The following is an 18,496-nucleotide window of genomic DNA, read 5'->3' on the forward strand; positions in this document are numbered from 1 at the left end:
GTGTGAACCACTCTAGGCATGGGGCCCTAGTGGCAAAGTGAGTGCAGCACTGGTTGTTGTGACAGTGCCCTGCCTCTGGTCTCACTTGGGTTTCTGACTGGCTCTGAGGCAGGGGCTGCCATTCCTCACTTGTGGGGAGACCAGAGCCCCCAGACCCTCACCCAGCGTGCAGGCACTGCCTGGCAGCGCTCCGTCCACTGGCACGGTCGCGCTCTGAGTCTCGGCCACTGCGCCACTGCTGCTGCTGCTGCTGCTGCTTCATTTGCTTTTAGCACACCCAGAGCTCACTGTTAGGCCACATTGGCCTCCGGTTCTGCCCTCTTCCCGTCCCTGTGTGGGGATGGAGCACTGCTGTGCTTTCAGGAAGCTCTTTGTGAACACTTCCAGCATTGCAAGCTCCTTTGTCCTATATGGATGCTAGCCAGGGAATCCCTCAAGGCTGGGCTCAGAGCATACTCAAGGTGGCTCTTCTAAAACCCAGGCTCTTTGTCCCCTTCAGCGTGCTCAGCATGGCTTTTAACCCCACAGTGTTGTGCAAGGGACCTGCACGACAGGGACCTTTGCAGCCTGAGCTGTCCTTGTTCTTCTCTGTCCGTGCACAGAGCACAGCATGGAAGAGAACGGCAGCAGGGCCCTGTGTGTCCCAGGGCTCAGGTTTGGTGCCGCTCAGGCTCCACAGAGATGTGGGTAAAGTGAGCAAACCAAACTTTATGAAGGGAAGGCGAAGCAAAGGGGTGAGCTGGAAGGCAAAACAGGGTATGGGCAGGGGCTGAGGAATGGAGGGAGGGAGCTGCCAACAGGGAGGAAGACGGCAGGAGCTCCTGGAGCTTGCCACAGGCTCAGCTGTGAGCAGCAAGAGCTGTGCCTGGAGCTGCAGCTGGTTCCATCTTCAATGGAAAGGTCGCTGAATGACACTGGTTCTTCTGATCCAGCAGACGAAGTTCAGCAGATCTTCTGTCGAATTGCAGCTGGATAACCCGGCTCATAAAGGAGGGGCTCTTGTCCTCCCTCAGGGCTTGAAGGGCTGCAAGAGAAAGAAATAGAGCCACAGTCAGAGGTCGGATTGCAGGAATCCAAGGAAACCTTCCTGCCAGGGCCATCCCACCCGGCTCCTGCCATGGCCACGAAGGAGCAGGAGACCAGGGCACGGGCCAGAAGGTGCTGACCACGGATCCCCCGTGTCCCTGAGAGCTCTCCGTGCTTGGCCCGCACTGCCCCTCATCCGCACAGGCCGCAGAGCCCTCCGCAGCCGGGCAGCGATTGTAGCTCCATGCCCGGCATTTGCAGCTGCCCCCGGCGGCCCCAATGCCACGAGGGCGGCTGCCCTCACTCACCCTCGCTGAGCACCTGCAGCTCCTCCTTGTGTCCCCTCAGGAGCGTTCCGGCGAGCCCTGGCAACACAGAGCCCGTGTCAGCCCCAGCGGCACAGCTGCCCCCCAGGGGCGCTGCCAGCCCTGCGGCCACACGACCTCGTCCCCCAGGCAGGGCTCAGCCCGGGCCCCTGGCGCATCGTGCCGCCCCAGGGCACAGCTGCGGGAGGGCGGCGGCAGTGCCGAGGGCAGGCGGGGCTGCACCGCGCTGGGCCCAGCTCCCGCTGCCGGGGCAGCAGCCGGGCCGGAGGCGGGGAGGGACGGCGGGCTGGCGGCTCACCGATGAGCCTGAGGGCCGCCTGTCGCAGGCGCGGCTGCAGGCTCTGCAGGCACGGCAGGGCCCAGCGCAGGTGCTCGGCCGCTCGGCTCTCGTCCTGTAGCAGCTGCGGAGAGCGCCAGGAGGGAAGGCTCGGCACGGGCTCTGCCCCTTGGCCGGGCGCTCCCTGCACCCAGCCCTGGCCTCCCCGGCCCGCACAGCCCCGAGGCACAGCCGGGCCGGGACTCCGTGGGCACCCGGCTCGGGGCCGGAGGAGCCCGGCCGAGAGCCCACGTGGCCCAGCGAAGGGAGCAGCCCCTGTGTAGGGCGCAGGCTGCGGCTGCCCTGGCTGCGGCACTGGGCAGGGCCACAGCTGCCGGCCCTGCACACTGAGCTCCGGGGGCAGGGGACTTCTCCAGTCTGCGGCTGGGGCTTCTAGGCTGGCCTTACCAGGCACTTGGCGACCTTCATGCGCCATGGCTGGCTCAGCAGCTCCTCCAGATCCTTCCTCCCCAGGAAGCGTGCCGCACAAAGCAGGGTTTCACCAGAGGCCTGGAGAGCAGCACAGAGCCGGAGGTAGCACAGAACCCGGGGCGTGGGACCCACGTCCCCGTGCCAAGGCCAGGGCGAGGCTGGAGCCCATGAGGTGCCAGGGGAAGAGGCAGCCAAGCCCCTGCCAGGGATGCAGCAGCATGACACAAAACCTCACCTTCGCCACGCACCGGTTCTCGTCATGCCAGTGCAAAAAGAGTGGGAGCAGGCTCTGGCTCACGATTCTCGTGAGAGCCTTTTTCCCCTCTTCCACTACCAGCTCCATCACCTTGCAGAAGAGCTGGATGGAGAGCAGCTGCACGTGGCTGTTGTCCTGGAGGAAAGGAGAAGAGCTCAGCACCGACTAGTCCAGGCCCAGTGGGGCAAACGCCCAAAACTGCCCAGGGCATAAAGTTTCCAGGCAGTGTCCAGTGCCTGTGGGCACAGAGCCTTACGTTTTCAAAGTGTGGCAGGAGTGGCTCAGCCAACTTCTGCGCTGCGGCACTGGGTATCTTGAGGTCTTTTTCCTAGAGCATATGGGAGAGCACAGAGAGGGTCATCTCCACCATCTCTCCATCGGGATCACCCAACTGCTCCACCAGGTGTTGATACAGGCTGCGTATTCCTCCGCTCTGTGTGCAACACAAAGCTGTGCTGTGAAGCCCTGGAGGGCTGCAGCACCAACAGGGCCCTGGCCCTGCAACCCCACGCAGGTGCCTCAGGGCCCAGAGGCCAGAGGCCTGTGCCGAGGCACTCGGGCAGCTGAAACGGGCACCGCACTGTGCTGGCCTCAAAGGCTGAGGGGGCACAGTGGACGTGGCTTGAGGGACACATGATCCTGGGAGGCCTTCATCCCTGGCCCCAGGGTGCTGACCTGCTGCTGGAACAAATCCAGAGCAGAAGTAGGAATGGCAGTCCGAGTGGGTGTGGGGTCAGTCTTTGAGATGCTCCGTGTGGGGCTGTTTGTGCTGGCCATGCCCTCTGCCTGGGCCGTGCCAGCCTTCACCCTGCCCTCAGCCGCTGCCCTGGCAGAGTTTGCTGCACGTGCAGGGGATGCTGTGCTGGCACCAGGCTCTGCCTGCAGCTCGCTCGGCCTGGAGTTGGGCTGGGCTGTGCCCTCAGTTACTGTGGCCGTGGTATTTGTACGCCGAACGCGCAGGAACCTCCGCAGCACCTGCAGGAGAACAAAGGGCGGGAAGGGAGGGTTGCTCCATGGAGTGCTCCACATGTGGCACTGGCCGAGCAGGGACAGCAGCCCCGACCCAGGTGGGGATGGCCGCAGGTACCTGCACAGCTCTGCGGAAGCGGCCACGGTCCTGCTCCTGTGTCCGGTCCTTCCCTGCATCTGGCACAGAGCAAGCGCAGCCAGAGCTGAGGGGCTGTGGGAGAGGCTGGAGAACACAGCCCAGCCCTGCACTGCCCAGACAGGGACAGCCCCAGATGGGCAGGGAACAGAGCACGGCATGGGAATGTTTGCAGGGGATGGGATGGGATGGGATGGGATGGGATGGGATGGGATGGGATGGGATGGGATGGGATGGGATGGGATGGGATGGGATGGGATGGGATGGGATGGGATGGGATGGGATGGGATGGGATGGGATGGGATGGGATGGGATGGGATGGGGCCAAGCTGGCTGCAAGCACCAGACCTGTGGTCCAGCTCTTCCACTCACCATCCTCCAGTGGCTGCAACTGCTCTGGCTCTTGTGGCTGCTGTGCTGGGGCAGCTGCAGGGCCTTTCTTCTTTTTCCCCCGAAACATCTTGAACAGGCTGAGCATTCTGCCTGCCATTCTGCTGTCTGTCCTTGAGGGCACCTTTGAGACAGATGCCTCGGAAAAGCTCTGAGTCACCAAGTGGTGCAGTCTGGCCGTGAGGCCAGCCGCAGGAGTAGCACTTGGAGAAAGCTCTGGGTCAGGCAGGGATGAGCTGGCTGTGCGGGGACTCCTCACAGCACGGCTCTCTGTGTCCTTTCCCGTCGCGTGCACCAAGTGCTCTGGAGTGGCTGCGTCACTGCCAGCACCTGTGTGACCGCGTGTCACAAAGGGCTGCTTGGACACTCTGTTCCATTCCATTCCACAGTGACTGCACGTGTCACAAAGAGCCCTTGGATACGCTTCCACGGGCCCTGGGGCTGCCCCCAGCTCACCCAAAGTGCCCCAGGGTCTAAGACAGCTCAGGACACACCCAGACCAACCAAGCGCTCAGGGAAGGACTCTCCATAGTGCCTGGCCCAAACAGCCCAGCTCGCTGCTGGCCCTGGAGCAGAGCAGCTTCCAGCCAGCAAGAGGGAAATGCATCTTGCCAAGAGTTAAAAACATACCAGACAGGGAAGATGGCATTAGTGTGTGCAATAAAGGCCTTTGAATTTACAGCTCTCTGAGAGACCTTTGGGGCTCTCAGATGGGCAGAGATGGTCCAGCTCACACCTGTGCTCACAGGGGGGGAACACACCCTGCTTCAGGTGCTTGGGTTGGTCTCAGTCACAGTCAATCTCCATTCTCTGTCAGACTTCTGCACAGGCCAGATGGGGCTGTTGAAGGGTCAGTGGGTTTTACTGACCACCCTTTGAGCTCACGGATCATCTTGTGGACGGGGATCACGGCATCTGGATTCATCCGATACTGCCGGGTGGTGCACAGTCAAGGTGAAAATTGGTACCTGTTGCTCTTCCACCTTCAGGAATCGCACTGCAGATGGGTTTTCTGATAGTCCAGGCAAGGTGTTCAATTGCTTCATGCCCTCTGCCTCTACAGCAGCTATTCCAAAAAGCCCACCTGAGTCCCTTTGGGTCTTTGTAGTAGCTGTTATAGAGGAAGTTTATGCCTGGAATACACAGAGCCTGGGGACCAGTCACAAAAGGATAAAAGACAAAAGGATATTTCTACCACTCCTGCCCAGTCAGGCTCACCTCAGCTTCTAACAGAGTCCCCCGTCACCCCAGCAATGGAAAAAGCTTCTGCCTTCACATCTCCTGATGGCATTAGGGTACACTGTGCACCATTATCAACTAATACCTCATTTTTATTGCTCTGATGTGTCAGGCCATTGGATCCATACCTTCCAAAAAGACCCAGTTTTCCCATGCCTTTTCCTGGCTGGAGGCAGGGCCCGTCTGGCCCTAGTTAACAACTCCTTCCTGGGCATACATACTAGAGGTTCCTTCCAGGGGATCTGACAGATCATCCTCCCTTCTGTAATACCCAGCAGCTCGGTCACAGAAGGTTGAGGCTACTTTTACTTTGGTGGAGCTCTCTTGGTTAGTGTTTCCCTCCTTGAGTTGATGCACACATGCTGCCAGGACAGAAGTGGGTTTCCCATCCCATTTCCCCATGTCTCCCCATGGTCACGCAAAAAGAACCACAGGTTAAGTTGTGGGGTGTACCCTCTCTCTAAGTGGGAGACTTTGCTTTAACTTTGGGGCCTGTGACTTGCACAGCTGCCATATGGGAACTGTTCCTCCTCACCTCCTCCATCTCCCTCATTTCCTCTTTGCGTTCCTTAATCACAGCAGAGACATGAGCCTACATCAAGCCATTGATCACACTCTCATAGTTCCCAAGCTTGTTGGCAACAGAACCCACCATCTCTGGGTTGTTATCAGAATTAATTGTTGCAATAAAGGTGTATTGAGATGGCCCCAGGTTTGACAGATTCCACAACATCTGCCCTGTGCACCTGACCTTGTCAGTGTCATTTTCATGCTGTCCCTCCCTCCCAAAGAGCACCTCCAGCACTGCCTCTTCTCTCAGCTGTTTGATCCCTTCCTCAAGGGTCTTCAAGCACATGCTATGATGGCACTCCTGCATTCTCGCTCTTGTACACTCATTCAAAGCCACTCCCAGAGGGAAAGGGGCTGTGGCTCCCTTACAAATACCTAATCCACACCTGAGTCCTGGGTTAAAGGTGCCAAATTCTGTGCCTCAGTACCATCCAGTTGGACACTAGTACACATAGGGTCCCAAACTCAAAGCAACCAGGTTGTATAAGTCTCACAGCCCCATAGCACAATGTGTTTTTGCAGATTGTAGAAACTTTGATATGACAGGGTGATGATCTCAACCTCTGGTTGTGAGGGCCCTCTTTCCTTATCCTTATTAACTGGGTGCTTTGATTTCCTTTTAGATTTCTTTGTTTCCACTGGGGTGACTGCTGTTGGCTGTGATTGCCCTTGTGGTTCAGTTGGAATCTGGATGGTTGTAATGCTTGTGGCTTCCACTGCAGCACCATCAGACTCTTCCCCTTTAAGGCAGGGGGAGGGTTTCTCACCAGATGGGGAAAGGTATTCCTTCAACGTCTGGCCTATCTCACGCATCTCCTTCACCAAAATCCCTAACCAATCTGGGTGGTTCATTTCTGAGCTGGGCTGTGGGGCAGGGTGAGTCTCTGCGACAGCATTCCTATTTTCTGGAATAGGTATCAGAGTGGTTATCCAAGCCAATATCCCCTTATCTCTGAATGTGAAATGGAACAGCCATATCGGCAACACCAGCCACTGTACCATACCATTAACATTTAAAGAAGATTTGAACCCTTCAAATCTCGTGGGGTAGACCCAAAAAACTGGGTGATGCATTGGAAGAAAATTTCCCCAGTGTCATTTCCTCACAGTAGGTACCATTATTAAAGTAACCCTAGAAACGTACAGTGAGTGTGTGATAGCCCTGAATCCATGTACCCTCCTTCCAAAGAAAGTTTAAAAACCATTAATTCCTTTCCTTATAAACTCATAAAGCAAACTGGGTAACAGCCACAGTAGCTTTATTTATAGGGCCCATGTTTAGATAAGGGCATACAGATGGGAGAAATACAGCCACAATCACTTGCCACCTGACCCAGGCTGGGTAAGCTAGACCCTATGCTGCCACCTAATGAGGTTTTTATATCCAACACAAAACATTTGGTTACTAAAGAACTGCTATTCCTTTTTCTCTCAATGTCTGCATGCCACATGTTGCCCTAAACCAGGACAAGGGTGTATTTTATTAAATTTCTCTTTAGAGGTGACTGCAGCATTCCATGATTGATGTTGTACCAGTGTCTCTCCTAAGGAGGCCTGGCCTGGTCAGAGAAGCTGTGCCTTCAGGTCTGACCCAATGTGGACAACCTTGCTTCTCTCTCCCCAGCCCCATACTGTCTCTCCTCACTCACCTGAGACCTGCTTTGCTTGGAAAATTGCCTGCACACAGCAAAGAGTATAAAATAGTTTAGGTTGCTACAAAAAAAAGCTCCCCATTGAAAACAGACACCCTCCTCAAGCCCAAGACTCCACCAAGAGCCCTGCAGAGCTGCCCTGGGCCAGCTGGGAGGGTGGATCATCATCCCAACCTGCCCTGGGCCATTGCAAGGGACTGTGGCCATGGACACTGCACTGGCCCCACTGCTGGGTTTGGCTGCCATGGCAATGCTCATCAGCCCAAGTTTCCTTTGAAAGCACCCCAAGGCCCCATTTCTGCAGTCAGGCTCCAGGGCCACTTGCATGCAGAGCTGTTGTGTCCTCGGCTGCCCCGGCACCCTCAGGACAAAGCGGTGCCGAGGCTGTTCCAGGGACAATGGCACTGACGCTCCTGGATGCGCTCAGGGGCCACGGCAGCAGCCACACAGACCCTTCCTCAGTTTGGTGCCAGGCAGCCAAGGCCTGGAGCCATTGTGATGGCTGCTTGCCATGGAAACCTGCCCTGGGCCCCTTGCCCAGGGCTGGAGTCACTGCCCAGAGCCAGAGGGGATCCCTGGCTGGGGGCTTGTGCCGTGGCCACCTGCCCTGTGCCGCGCCAGCTGCTCAGGCGCAGCGGGACCAGCAGCACAGCCCAGGGCCAGGGCCAAAGGCCAGCTCAGCCAGACAGAAAGGGCAGCTGGGCACTGTTTCCATGGCAGCCATGCCTGGCAAGGCACACCTGGCTCACCTGTGGTGGCACCTGCCATGGAAAGCCCTTGAGGGGCTGATGCCACGGCCGCTGGCACTGAGACTGCTGGGCTTGGGTGCTGAGCACAGGGCTGAGCACACAGAGATGGTTTTGTTCTTGCTCAGCCTGCACAGAGCCAAGGCCTTTCCTGCCCTTCATCCAGCCACGCTGGGGAGGGGCTGGGGCTGCAGGGGAGCTTGGGAGGGGACACAGCCAGGACAGGTGACCCAAACTGACCCCGGGGATATCCCAGACCATGTAATCAGGATAGTCTTACAGGGGTGTGCCCCACATGTTGGGTGAAGTTAGTTCCCTGATGTGTTATGCATACTTCTCCTATTACCTCATGACTTAGAACCCACCCTGCAGGTCCATTGACTCCCCTCGATATTTCTGTTTGATTCCACTGTAACAACTGCTCTGGGCCTATTCCCTCCCCCTTCCATGGCCATTGGTCAGTCATTTGCATTCCTCCACTGATCCAACAGTGAGTTAAGTTCAGTTCAGTAGTAATTTCTTTCACTAATTCTACAAATAAATTCTATCTCAAGGTGGGTAAGTCCCGTTCACTGAGTTGTTGTTTCAATTTCTCATACAAGTTAAAATTTCCCTTATGGCTTGTCCTTGTTCCCTTGAACACTTTAGTTATATTCTTTATCAATTCCTCATTGTAGTGACCTTGCACCCTCCCTGATCTGAATATCCCCACACACCTTCTTTTGTGAAGCAGAGCTGTGCTTCTGCTACCTGGCAACTTTGGTATACTGATAGAGCCCACCCTCCTTTTCCCAAATTGGTGGCTATCCAGTAACTTTTTCCCATAATGGTGCAGGTTTCTAACTTGTGCTTATTATTAACACTGGGAACAAGCATCAGCACTATTTCTTTATATCATAATTAGCAATAGGACGACTCCCATGACTATTTTCCTCCTTCTGCCTCCTTTGAGACCTACAGGGTTTTTACCAGTAGCCAAGGTTTGTTTAACCTTCTTGGCAGCAGGGGGTATGTCCTGGTGTCTCCCACTTTCTCCTTTGGTAGCGTTTGTTAATTTTGTCCCAGCTTTTAGCTGTAACATTCCAGTATGAGGTACAGCAGTAACAGCACAGTATACAAACCTTTCCAGCACTCTTTTGCCAATACCTCTGCTTTGGCTTTCTTCTTTCCCCTTGTTCCATCCTCAAATAACTCCCACCAGTTATGATCATCCATTTCAATTTTTCCTTGTGCTGATAGGGTATGAAGTACTTTAACAGTTTCCTTATGTTTGTTTTTTGACATTGGACCCATAATGCAAATGGGAGATGCCCACCATAGGAATGACACCACCACAAGTCAGCACAATATGGACACTCCTTTTTTGCTAATTTTCAGGTAAATTGTATTTGACACTTCTCAATTGTAGATTTTTACTGTTTCTTAGGTATTTCCCATTTAAAAGGCACTACAAATTCCCATTTACAAAGCAAAGTTATTATATAAGTCACAGGTTAAGGACAGAACATGAGAACTTTCTGACCAAAACAGTCCTGATCCTTTTGTTTGAAATGGAAGTATTCTTCCTCAAGGATGCAAAAGCTCAAAGGCACCTGCTAGTGTTCCTGTTTGTACACAAAACAGACAGGCTGCCCAAGCACTGAGGAAAAGATATTTGAAATAGTAAATAAATACACATAAAGAAACAATAAAAATGAGAATTTAACAGCCCTAATTGTTTAGAATTTCAACTACTGTACAAAAGCTGCTGACGTGACTTTCTTTTCAACTAGACATCACAGTTTATATGTAGCAGGCATGTCATGCTAATACAACATCTCCTATTTCTTCTTTTCTTGCACACTGTCAGGAGCAAGACACTTCAGAGACCTTTCTTAGTTCCAACTGCTGTTTCTTAAAATCTTCTTATAAATGTTTATTCTATGCAGCCTCACCTGGGGAGCTGCTGCTAACTTGTGCCTCAGCATTGTCTTGTTTATCGCATTAATTTGGTTTTCAGGATAAGCCACATCAGTTTGATGTGCTTACACAGCACTAGATGTTACTGTGTTCAACACACACTCCCCTGTAAACATTAAAACATTTCAAGGAATCACAGAATTACAGAATAGGTCAGGTTGGATATCAGGAAAACATTTGCTACCCGGAGGGTAGCTGGACACTTCCAACTCAGCACATTCTGTTATTCCATGATTTTTATGATTCACTAAGTGCAGCACACTCCCCTGCTGCTGTCTTACACGAGTATTTAGCTCAGCTAACACTCTAAGGCAGCCAGATTCTGGGTGCTGGCTGGGCAGTCAGGATTGCAGCATTGGAGAAGCACAACCACACACACACATTTGATCATTACTTAAAATTATGCTGCATTTCTTTGAATTGACAAACTGTAGAGTCATTTCTTTTCTAGAAGCTTGATCTCAGCTCTTCAACTATCTGCACATACAACTTTACATTAAGCATTAATACTTTTTACTACTCTGTGTACAAGAGCAATAGGCACTGCACTATTATACTTTTTCCTAGCTTGTACACACTCCACACTTTTCACTTAGTGAGTCAGATGGTCTACTACTATTAATAAAAGCCAACATGTTATTACTTATTTTAGGAACCAGCAAGACATTTCTTTTTTTACACTTTGGTTTCATTCTTCATTGCTACAGTTTTAATGGAAGCAATCTTATTTTTCTTTCTTGCCCTTGCTATTTTTACTGTGTTATTATACACATTACATCTTTTTGTAATATTTACAACACAAGATCTTTTCATCCTAGTATTTACAATAAATCTTTACACTTTATTTTTTTTTTTTCTGTGGGCTTGTGTTTAGAGTTATGAAAGGTCTTAGATGATAAAGGTTATGATCCCCCTGTTGTATTTCTTGGACTATTTCCAGACTTCTTTTCAGGTGAGGGCCCCCTTTTCCCCACAGTGCATTTTTCTTTCCCAGCAGAAACACAGCATAAAGTTATTTTTAGCTTGCTTTTGGCACCCCGACTATGTCAGGGCCTCACTCTCTCTCCTCATCTGTAAAACACCAATGTTCAGAGAGGGATGGAGATTTGGTCCTCCCAAGCACAGGGGCTGGAGGTGGAGCCCAGCCCTGGCGCCGCCAAAGAGCTTTTTGTCAGAACTCCTGATACCGAAATAATGAGAAAAAGGACTAATGTAGATATAGTAGTAGTCATGCTAAGGCTTAGAAAACTGCAGTTTTCGGACAGGCCCTGAGAACCTACCTTGTGAAACAATAGTGAAAAAAATTAGTAGAGCATATAGAACATTTAGAACTATGAAAACAATAATCAAAGGATTTAGTAGAGCATATAGGACATCTAGAAACTTTCAAGATAAGGCTAAAGTATAATAATAATAAATAAAGGGTTCTGGTGGTGGGCAAACATACAAGGGGGATTAAGGGGGGTAGCCTATAGTTCTAAGTAGACAAGCATGCAGAATTTATAACTTTTAGGAATGATACCTGCAAGATTTATGTATCTGTATTGTTTTGAAGAATGTGTATTTCTGCACGTAGACCACTTTGTAAAAAGGTATAAAAACCTGATGGAAAAAGGGAGCCGTGGGATCCTGACTTTGGACGCTAGTCCGCAGGTTCCCCGGGCCCTGAATAAAGCACCGCATAAACTGACTCTGTTAGTTTGTGTTCTGTTTGGGGCATCGGGCAACACTCCCATCAGGGCAGGGACGGGCACACGTGGCTCAGGCACCGGGGCCGGGCGCTGGCAGGGACGGGCACGGGCAGGGACGGCGAGGGCTGTGTTAGCACGGGTGGGGAGGCCAGGGCACGGGCAGGGACGGCGAGGGCTGTGTTAGCACGGGTGGGGAGGCCAGGGCATGGGCAGGGGATGGCGAGGGTTGTGTTAGCACGGGTGGGGAGGCCAGGGCACGGGCAGGGACGGCGAGGGCTGTGTTAGCACGGGTGGGGAGGCCAGGGCACGGGCAGAGGATGGCGAGGGTTGTGTTAGCACAGGTGGGGAGGCCAGGGCAGTGGGGCCACGGCCAGAGCGAGCGGCCAAACAGCCGCGGCAGCCGGGACTGAGCCCGGGGAGCGCCGGAGCTTCGTGCCGGGACTGGGGAAACACCGGGGCTGGGGGAAACCCGATGCTAACGGGGTAGGCAACATTTTCAGAGCATCTCAGCTCTTTCTTTTCTTTTTTCTTTTTTGTTCTGCCTCTGGGGTTTTTGATATTTTAAAACCTTTCACCCTTAGGGCTTCTGTGTTTCCTGCCTGGCACGTGATATATTCCCCGTTCTCTGGATTACTTGGTTTTTCTGAATTTAAAAATACATTTAAAGGCTGGCAAATTTAAGCCTCTCAGGGAGTATCTGCCAGTTTGTTTATCCCTGGCCTTTGCCTCCTTTTAACTAGTTTCTTTGGTAACTTAAACATCACTTCCACCCCCTTGCCCCCCGCCCCTCCCCCCAGCAAAGAAAACTTTTCCAACAATACAATGCAATCCACCTTTTTAGAACATAAAGTTAAACTTTAAATTAACAATGCACATTCATTCATTCATTCATTCATACACTTGATTTTATTTTCTTGTGGACCCTTTTGTAGCTCATTTGGACTTAAAACCTATTTTGGCCTCAAAGGACTGTTTTGAGGTGTTTGTGCTCCCCATGTGCTCCGCTCGGATCCTGCCTTTGCTTGGGTCAGGATGGGAAGGAATTTTGCCTCTACCTGGGCCTGGGATGGGGAAAGCAGCACAGCTTTCCCTCTTCCCTCTGTGACTCGTGTGCTGCTCTCCACTTTTCCCCTCCCAGGTCCCACCTCTGCCTGGGCTGGGATTGGGAAAAGAACCTACCCTCTGCCTGTAGTGGGATGGGAAAAGCAGCCTCCCCTCACTCTCTTTGTCCCTTCACCGGCCGGGTCCCTCACGGGATCCCGGAACCGCGGATGGAAGGACTCTGCTCTCACTCCGTGCCAAAATCCACGTCTCATTCAGGCAAGCACACTGTCACCTCCACCAAACCAGACAATTACTCACAGCTTCCATGCTCCTGTCTGGGTCTTCCTGTACAAGAACTACAGGTGATTTTGCCACGGTCTCCAGGGAGCTCTTTCCTTGCTCAGTCTGTACCGTGAGGTCGTTGGGTCCCGAGAACCACTGATGAACCGGGGCCACATCAGTGGGAGCCTCCCCGAAATCTCAGCGCTGCTCAGGGCTCCAAGGATGTTCTGGGCCACAGCACCAAAACTGTTATAAATGAGAAACAAAAAGTCTCGATATTCAGCAAAATTTAGATTGATTTATTTCATATAGATGAATCAATGAATCAATGGGTCACTGCCCTCTCCATGTTCTCTCGAACTTCGATTTGCAGCTTCTTTTTATAGAATGGTTTTCTCACCACAATCAATAATTTTTTTTTTTGCTATCATAATTTTGCTAGGTAAGCAGTCTCGGGGCAATGTGAAGTCTCTAGGCGATTTTCCAAGTCTCATAGATAACCATCTGGTCTTGACAGACAAAGAACGGCCAAAGTCAGGAAGTCTGGTCTTAGTAGAGAGGCCACAATTGATTACACAAAGGCAGGAAGTTTAAGCTTGAAAAATTATCAGGGCTATTGCAAAGTCTTGTTTTGCAAGCTGGCAGTAAATATAACTCATTTAGAAAACATAATATTCATAACACAGGGATTTAAACAGGATGATTTAATCAGATATATTTTCCTTTATCTAGGTCCATGCCTCACCTAAGTATTTTGGTTTATAGAAACTCCAAAACTTCCATGATTAAAACGAATCTTTAATCAATTATCACACTGAGAATGGAACCAGGATTGGGAATGGGACCAGGAAGGAGGAAAGGGACTGGGAATTTGGGACATAGAATGGGGACAGGGACCTGGACTAAAAGAGTTAAAGTGGGAAGGAAAGCAGGAGTAAGGGACAGGGACCAGGACTACAGGATCGATACCAAGATTGAGAATGGGACAGGGAATGCAGGACAGGGGCTGGGAATTGGAACGAGGATGGGAATATGGGAACAGGACAGGGAATGTGGCAGCAGCAAGAGGAGAAAGAATCTGAGATGGGGATCAGTGTTCAGCAGTGCTGCAGTGAAACCCATCGGGGCTGGGAGCTCTGCAGCTGGGCCTGCCCTGGGCTGCTGCGGCCCAGGGCCCACAGGCTGGAGCTGCAGCCTTGCTCCTGGGGCAGAACAGGAGCCTGGGGCAGGCCCATGGCCCCTGCACGGCCCCAGCAGGAGGGAGGGCTCTGAGCCCAGGGCTGCTGGCAGGATGGGCTGCTGTGGCCAGCTGGGGGCTGTGAGCAACGCCCAAAGCCTTGTGCTCTCTGCAGCTGGCCAAGGGCAGCAGCAGGGCTGAAGGGTTCGTGTGGCACAGGCAGCCCGAGCTGTGGAGCCCTCAGGCCCCCGTGGCAGAGGCGCCCTCAGGAACGGCACCGGGACTGGCACCGGCTGTGGGGATTGGTTGTGGCTTTAGATCTTCCCAGAGCAGAGCAGCTGCTGGCTGCTGTAAAGTTGTTTCTTGTGAAGGCACGTCAGGCTCCAAAGGCAAAGAGCCCAAGGCTCTCCAGTCCCTGTTCAATCTCTCTGCCATAAAGTCCTGATGGAAGCAGGAGCAGCTCTCTGCTGCAAGAGGTCGAAGCTGCGGCTGGTGCAGAGTCTCCAGAGGCAGATGCTCCCTGGCCTTTCCTCTTCTGCTCTTTTCTTCTTCATCTTCCTCTTCTTCTTCTCTCGCGTGCTGGTAGTGGTGATGATGATGGTGGTGGTGGAAGAGAGAGTGACGAGAGAGAAGCAAGAGAGAACTCTCACTGCAATACACAGATTTTTATTGACAAATTACCCAATGAGCCAAAACTAAGAACCTGAAGAATTTCTCCTAAACCTATTAGAATTCCATAATACTGAAGTCTACATATAACTTGTACATATGGCCTATCTGTTCTATGTGAAGAATATATAAAATATTTATACTGTCATTTTATTTTGTCTAGAAGGAAGTTTTTAATGTCTCAATGCAGCCACTATTTTATAGGAGATTCCACAGCTTTTGTTTTTATGGTATTTAAAACATATTTCTACATACTTCACACTAAGACTAGAACTTTTACTTCATATCTATGCCACTTAATATTTCTAATTCCTTATACTAAAACTTAGACCTCTATTTAATGTCTGTGTGGTTTCCTGTATTTTAACTTCACAAAATATTTTAAATTTAATTCTTACATACTGTTTGCTTTTGGAGGGAGTAAGAGAGGCTTGTCTGTTCCACTCCAACAACAGGGAATGGGGACAGGGACAGAGGGGACTGGGAAAGGGACTTCAGAACTGGAATGACAACAGGAACAGGGAATGGGAATATGGGAACACAACAGGAAATATGGAAATAGAAATTGGGCAGAAAACATGGGATGGGGATTTAGAATATGGGATAGGAAACAGACATGGGGATAGGGCAACAGGATTGGGAATAGGAATATGGGAAGGGGACTGGAAATATAGAAATGGAAATATGGGAATGGGACTGGGATCAGGAATACTAGAAGGGGAACAGCACGGGGAATATGGGACTGTGAATATGTGAACGGTAACCAGGCAGAGAATACAGGACAGTGAATGATACCGGGAATGGGATCTGAACTGGGACAGAAGCAGGAGTGGTGTGAGACAGGAATGGGCTGGGGGCAAGGGCAGTGACAGTGGGGAAAGGAGGATCCTGGACAGGGGACAGCGGGAGCTGGGTCAGGGGGAAACAGGGAGGGTGTCAGGGCAGGGGGTCCTTGATCAGCTGCCCCAGAACTTCCGTCAGCATCTCCCAGTGCAGCCAGAGCCGCTGGGCCTGGGGTGCCCAAAGCCCTGAGCAACCCTCAAAGAAACCTGAAGTGCCTGGAACGCAGGGTCCCCCACATCCTCTGGAAGATCCCCCTGTGTCTGCAGGCATGTCTCAGTTCAATGTCTTCTTTTTTATCCCAGTACTGGGTGTCTGGGAAGGAAAAAGAGAAATGAAAAGAAAATCCACACCACATTGAGCCAGCACAAAGCTTTTCCTGCACTCAGGGCACTCACAGGGCTTCTCTCAGTGGAGACTCTGTTGGTGTCTGGTCAAGGTAAATCTCCTGGAGAAGCTCTTCCCACACTCAGGACACTCGCAGGGTCTCTCCCCAGTGTGGATGCACCGGTGAGTGACGAGTGTGGAGTTGTGCTTGAATCCCTTCCCGCAGTCACGGCAGGAGAAGGGCCTCTCATCCCAGTGAGTGCGATAGTGCTTCAGAAGGCTGGACCTGCTCACAAACCTCTTCCTGCATTTATCACACTCATAGGGTCTCTCCCCAGTGTGGATGTGCTGGTGAGTGAGTAGGTTGGAGTTTTGATTGAAGCTCTTCCCACAGTCGGGGCAGCAGAAGGGCCTCTGCCCTGTATGAATGCGATAGTGCCGGAGGAGGAGGGAAGTGGTCTGAAACCTCTTCCTGCATTTATCACACTCGTAGGGCCTCTCCCCAGTGTGGCTCCTCTGGTGAACAGTGAGGTTTGAGCTGTCATTGAATCTCGTCCCACAATCCCCACACTCGTAGGGCCGTTCCCCCGTGTGGATTCTCTGGTGTCTGATCAGTTTGCTTCTCCTCCTGAAGCCCTTCCCACATTCTAAGCACTTGTGGGGCTTCTCCCCATGGTGAAGCTGCTCACGCAGCCCCAGCTCCGAGCTCCGGCCGCCTCCCCGGCCTGGGCTGGCTCTTTCCTGCTGGGATCCCCGGGTTGTGCGTTTGCAGCCCCTCCTGCTGCGGGATCTGCGGGGCTTTTCCTCCCCGTTGCATTCCTGCGCCGTGGAGCCGCTGCAAATGGCCTCTTGCCCGAGGCTGTGCCGCGGGGATTTGTCCTCCTTGCTGTCCGTGCTCAGCTCCTTGTCTGGGGGAGGAAAGACAAGGAGAGGATGGGATTTGCCTCCGTGCCAGAGGCAAGGGCAAGGAGATCCCACCAGGGCTGTGCTGCAGCCGGGGCCGTGCTGGGCTGGGAGATGGAGCAGGATACAGGGGGAAAGGGGCACTGACTTCCTCCTCACCTGCCTGCAGCTCCCGGGCCATCGACTTCGTCCTCATGGCCTCCTCCTCAATGCAGCCAAGGTTTGGGAAATCCTGGTTTGGGAGGGAAAACAAGGGCTGAGAACGTTGGGTTTGATGGTGGCGCTGCCCAAGGGCAGCTGGAGAAGTCAGCGCCCCTTTCAGCCTCGGGGGCCCGGAGCCCGCTCAGCACCAACCTCCCGCACCCCTCCAGGCTGCCGGGGGTCCCCGGCTCCGGGATCGCCCCTCCGCGCTCTCCCCGCTCCGGGGCTCCCGCCTTCCCCCCCGGCTCTGCCGGGGGTCCCCAGAACTGCTATCGCCCCGTCCCCGCCGATACCGGGCGATCCCACATGGGAGCACCCAAGATCCGGCCAGGGGCATTTCCCGATCGGCTTCGGGCTCCTGTAAGATCCAAACATCCCCTGAATGCAAAGCAAAACCCTCCCGGAGCCCCAATGATGGATTTGGGGCGAGCTCCCCGTCCCCACTCACCTGCGGGTTCATGGGGGGGCGATTCTGCCGCTTCCGGGGGACGCTGCGGTCTGTGCGAGCGTGTCCGAGAGAAGCGCGTAGCTCCAGAATCGCTCCTCCTCTTCTGCCGCTCCTCCTATGTCCCTCCTCTTCCTCCCGCTGCTTCTCTTCCGTCTCTTCCCCCTCCTCCTCTTCCTCCCGCTCCTCCGCCTCTCCCAGCGCAACCAGAGCCGCTGGAACTGGGGTGCCCAACGCCCTGTTCAACCCCCAGGTCCCTCCCAGGACCCCTCACATCCCTGGAACCGAGCGTCCCCCGCATCCCCTGGAAGATCCCCCCGTGTCCCCAGGCAGGTCGTTATTTAACATCTCTATTTTTTCCCTGGTTTCGGTGTTTGGAAAGGCCACAGAGAAAATCCAGGCCACGGGGAAGATGTGCAGCCCCCAGCCAGATGTCTTCCCAACACGGATCAGAAGCACCAGGGCTCAGGGGGGCTCTGCCCACCGGGGGTCCCTGGGGATCATCCAGCGCGGATCCTGCCATGGGGATGGAGCTGCAGCAGGGCACTGTCTTGGTTTGAAAGACAGGTGTCTGCTAAGGAGGTCTGGAGCTTCTTTTCAAACAGAAAATGTAAACTCCCTCCTTCTAAATTAATATCATTTGGAAATTTAGGAGGTCCCTGGCAAAGATATGGGATTTAGAATAGCAGTTTTTCACTGGGATAATGAAAATGAAAGTATAGCAATATAAAGACCAAAACACAGGCAAGGTCGGAATGCAACCTGTAACCCTGTTGCTCAGGGTGTTGGTTACAGTCTAAATAATGGTATCTGTAGTTTTCTTGGAGTGACAGATGTGGTTTTGTTGAAGCAATGATTTTGAAAAAGGGTGTAGTTACTTTTTTAACATCTAGTGGTGAT

General features: G+C 52.8%; 1 protein-coding gene across 1 annotated transcript; it reads right to left on the bottom strand.

Annotated features, from left to right (window-relative positions):
• Nucleotides 1-2,947: 2,947 nt before the first annotated feature.
• Nucleotides 2,948-4,114, bottom strand: LOC306816628 (uncharacterized protein; the record flags this gene model as incomplete). Its single annotated transcript, XM_079333043.1, has 3 exons — nt 3,834-4,114; nt 3,444-3,502; nt 2,948-3,331 (listed from the first exon to the last, which is right to left on the bottom strand). The coding sequence occupies exons 1-3, from the start codon at nt 3,949-3,951 to the stop codon at nt 2,948-2,950; spliced, it is 561 nt and encodes a 186-aa protein (XP_079189169.1). The 5' UTR covers nt 3,952-4,114.
• Between the last annotated feature and the right edge of the window lie 14,382 nt (nt 4,115-18,496).

The sequence above is a fragment of the Erithacus rubecula genome (genome assembly GCF_903797595.1).
Source record: "Erithacus rubecula genome assembly, contig: scaffold_756_arrow_ctg1, whole genome shotgun sequence".
NCBI classification, from domain to species: Eukaryota; Metazoa; Chordata; class Aves; order Passeriformes; family Muscicapidae; genus Erithacus; species Erithacus rubecula.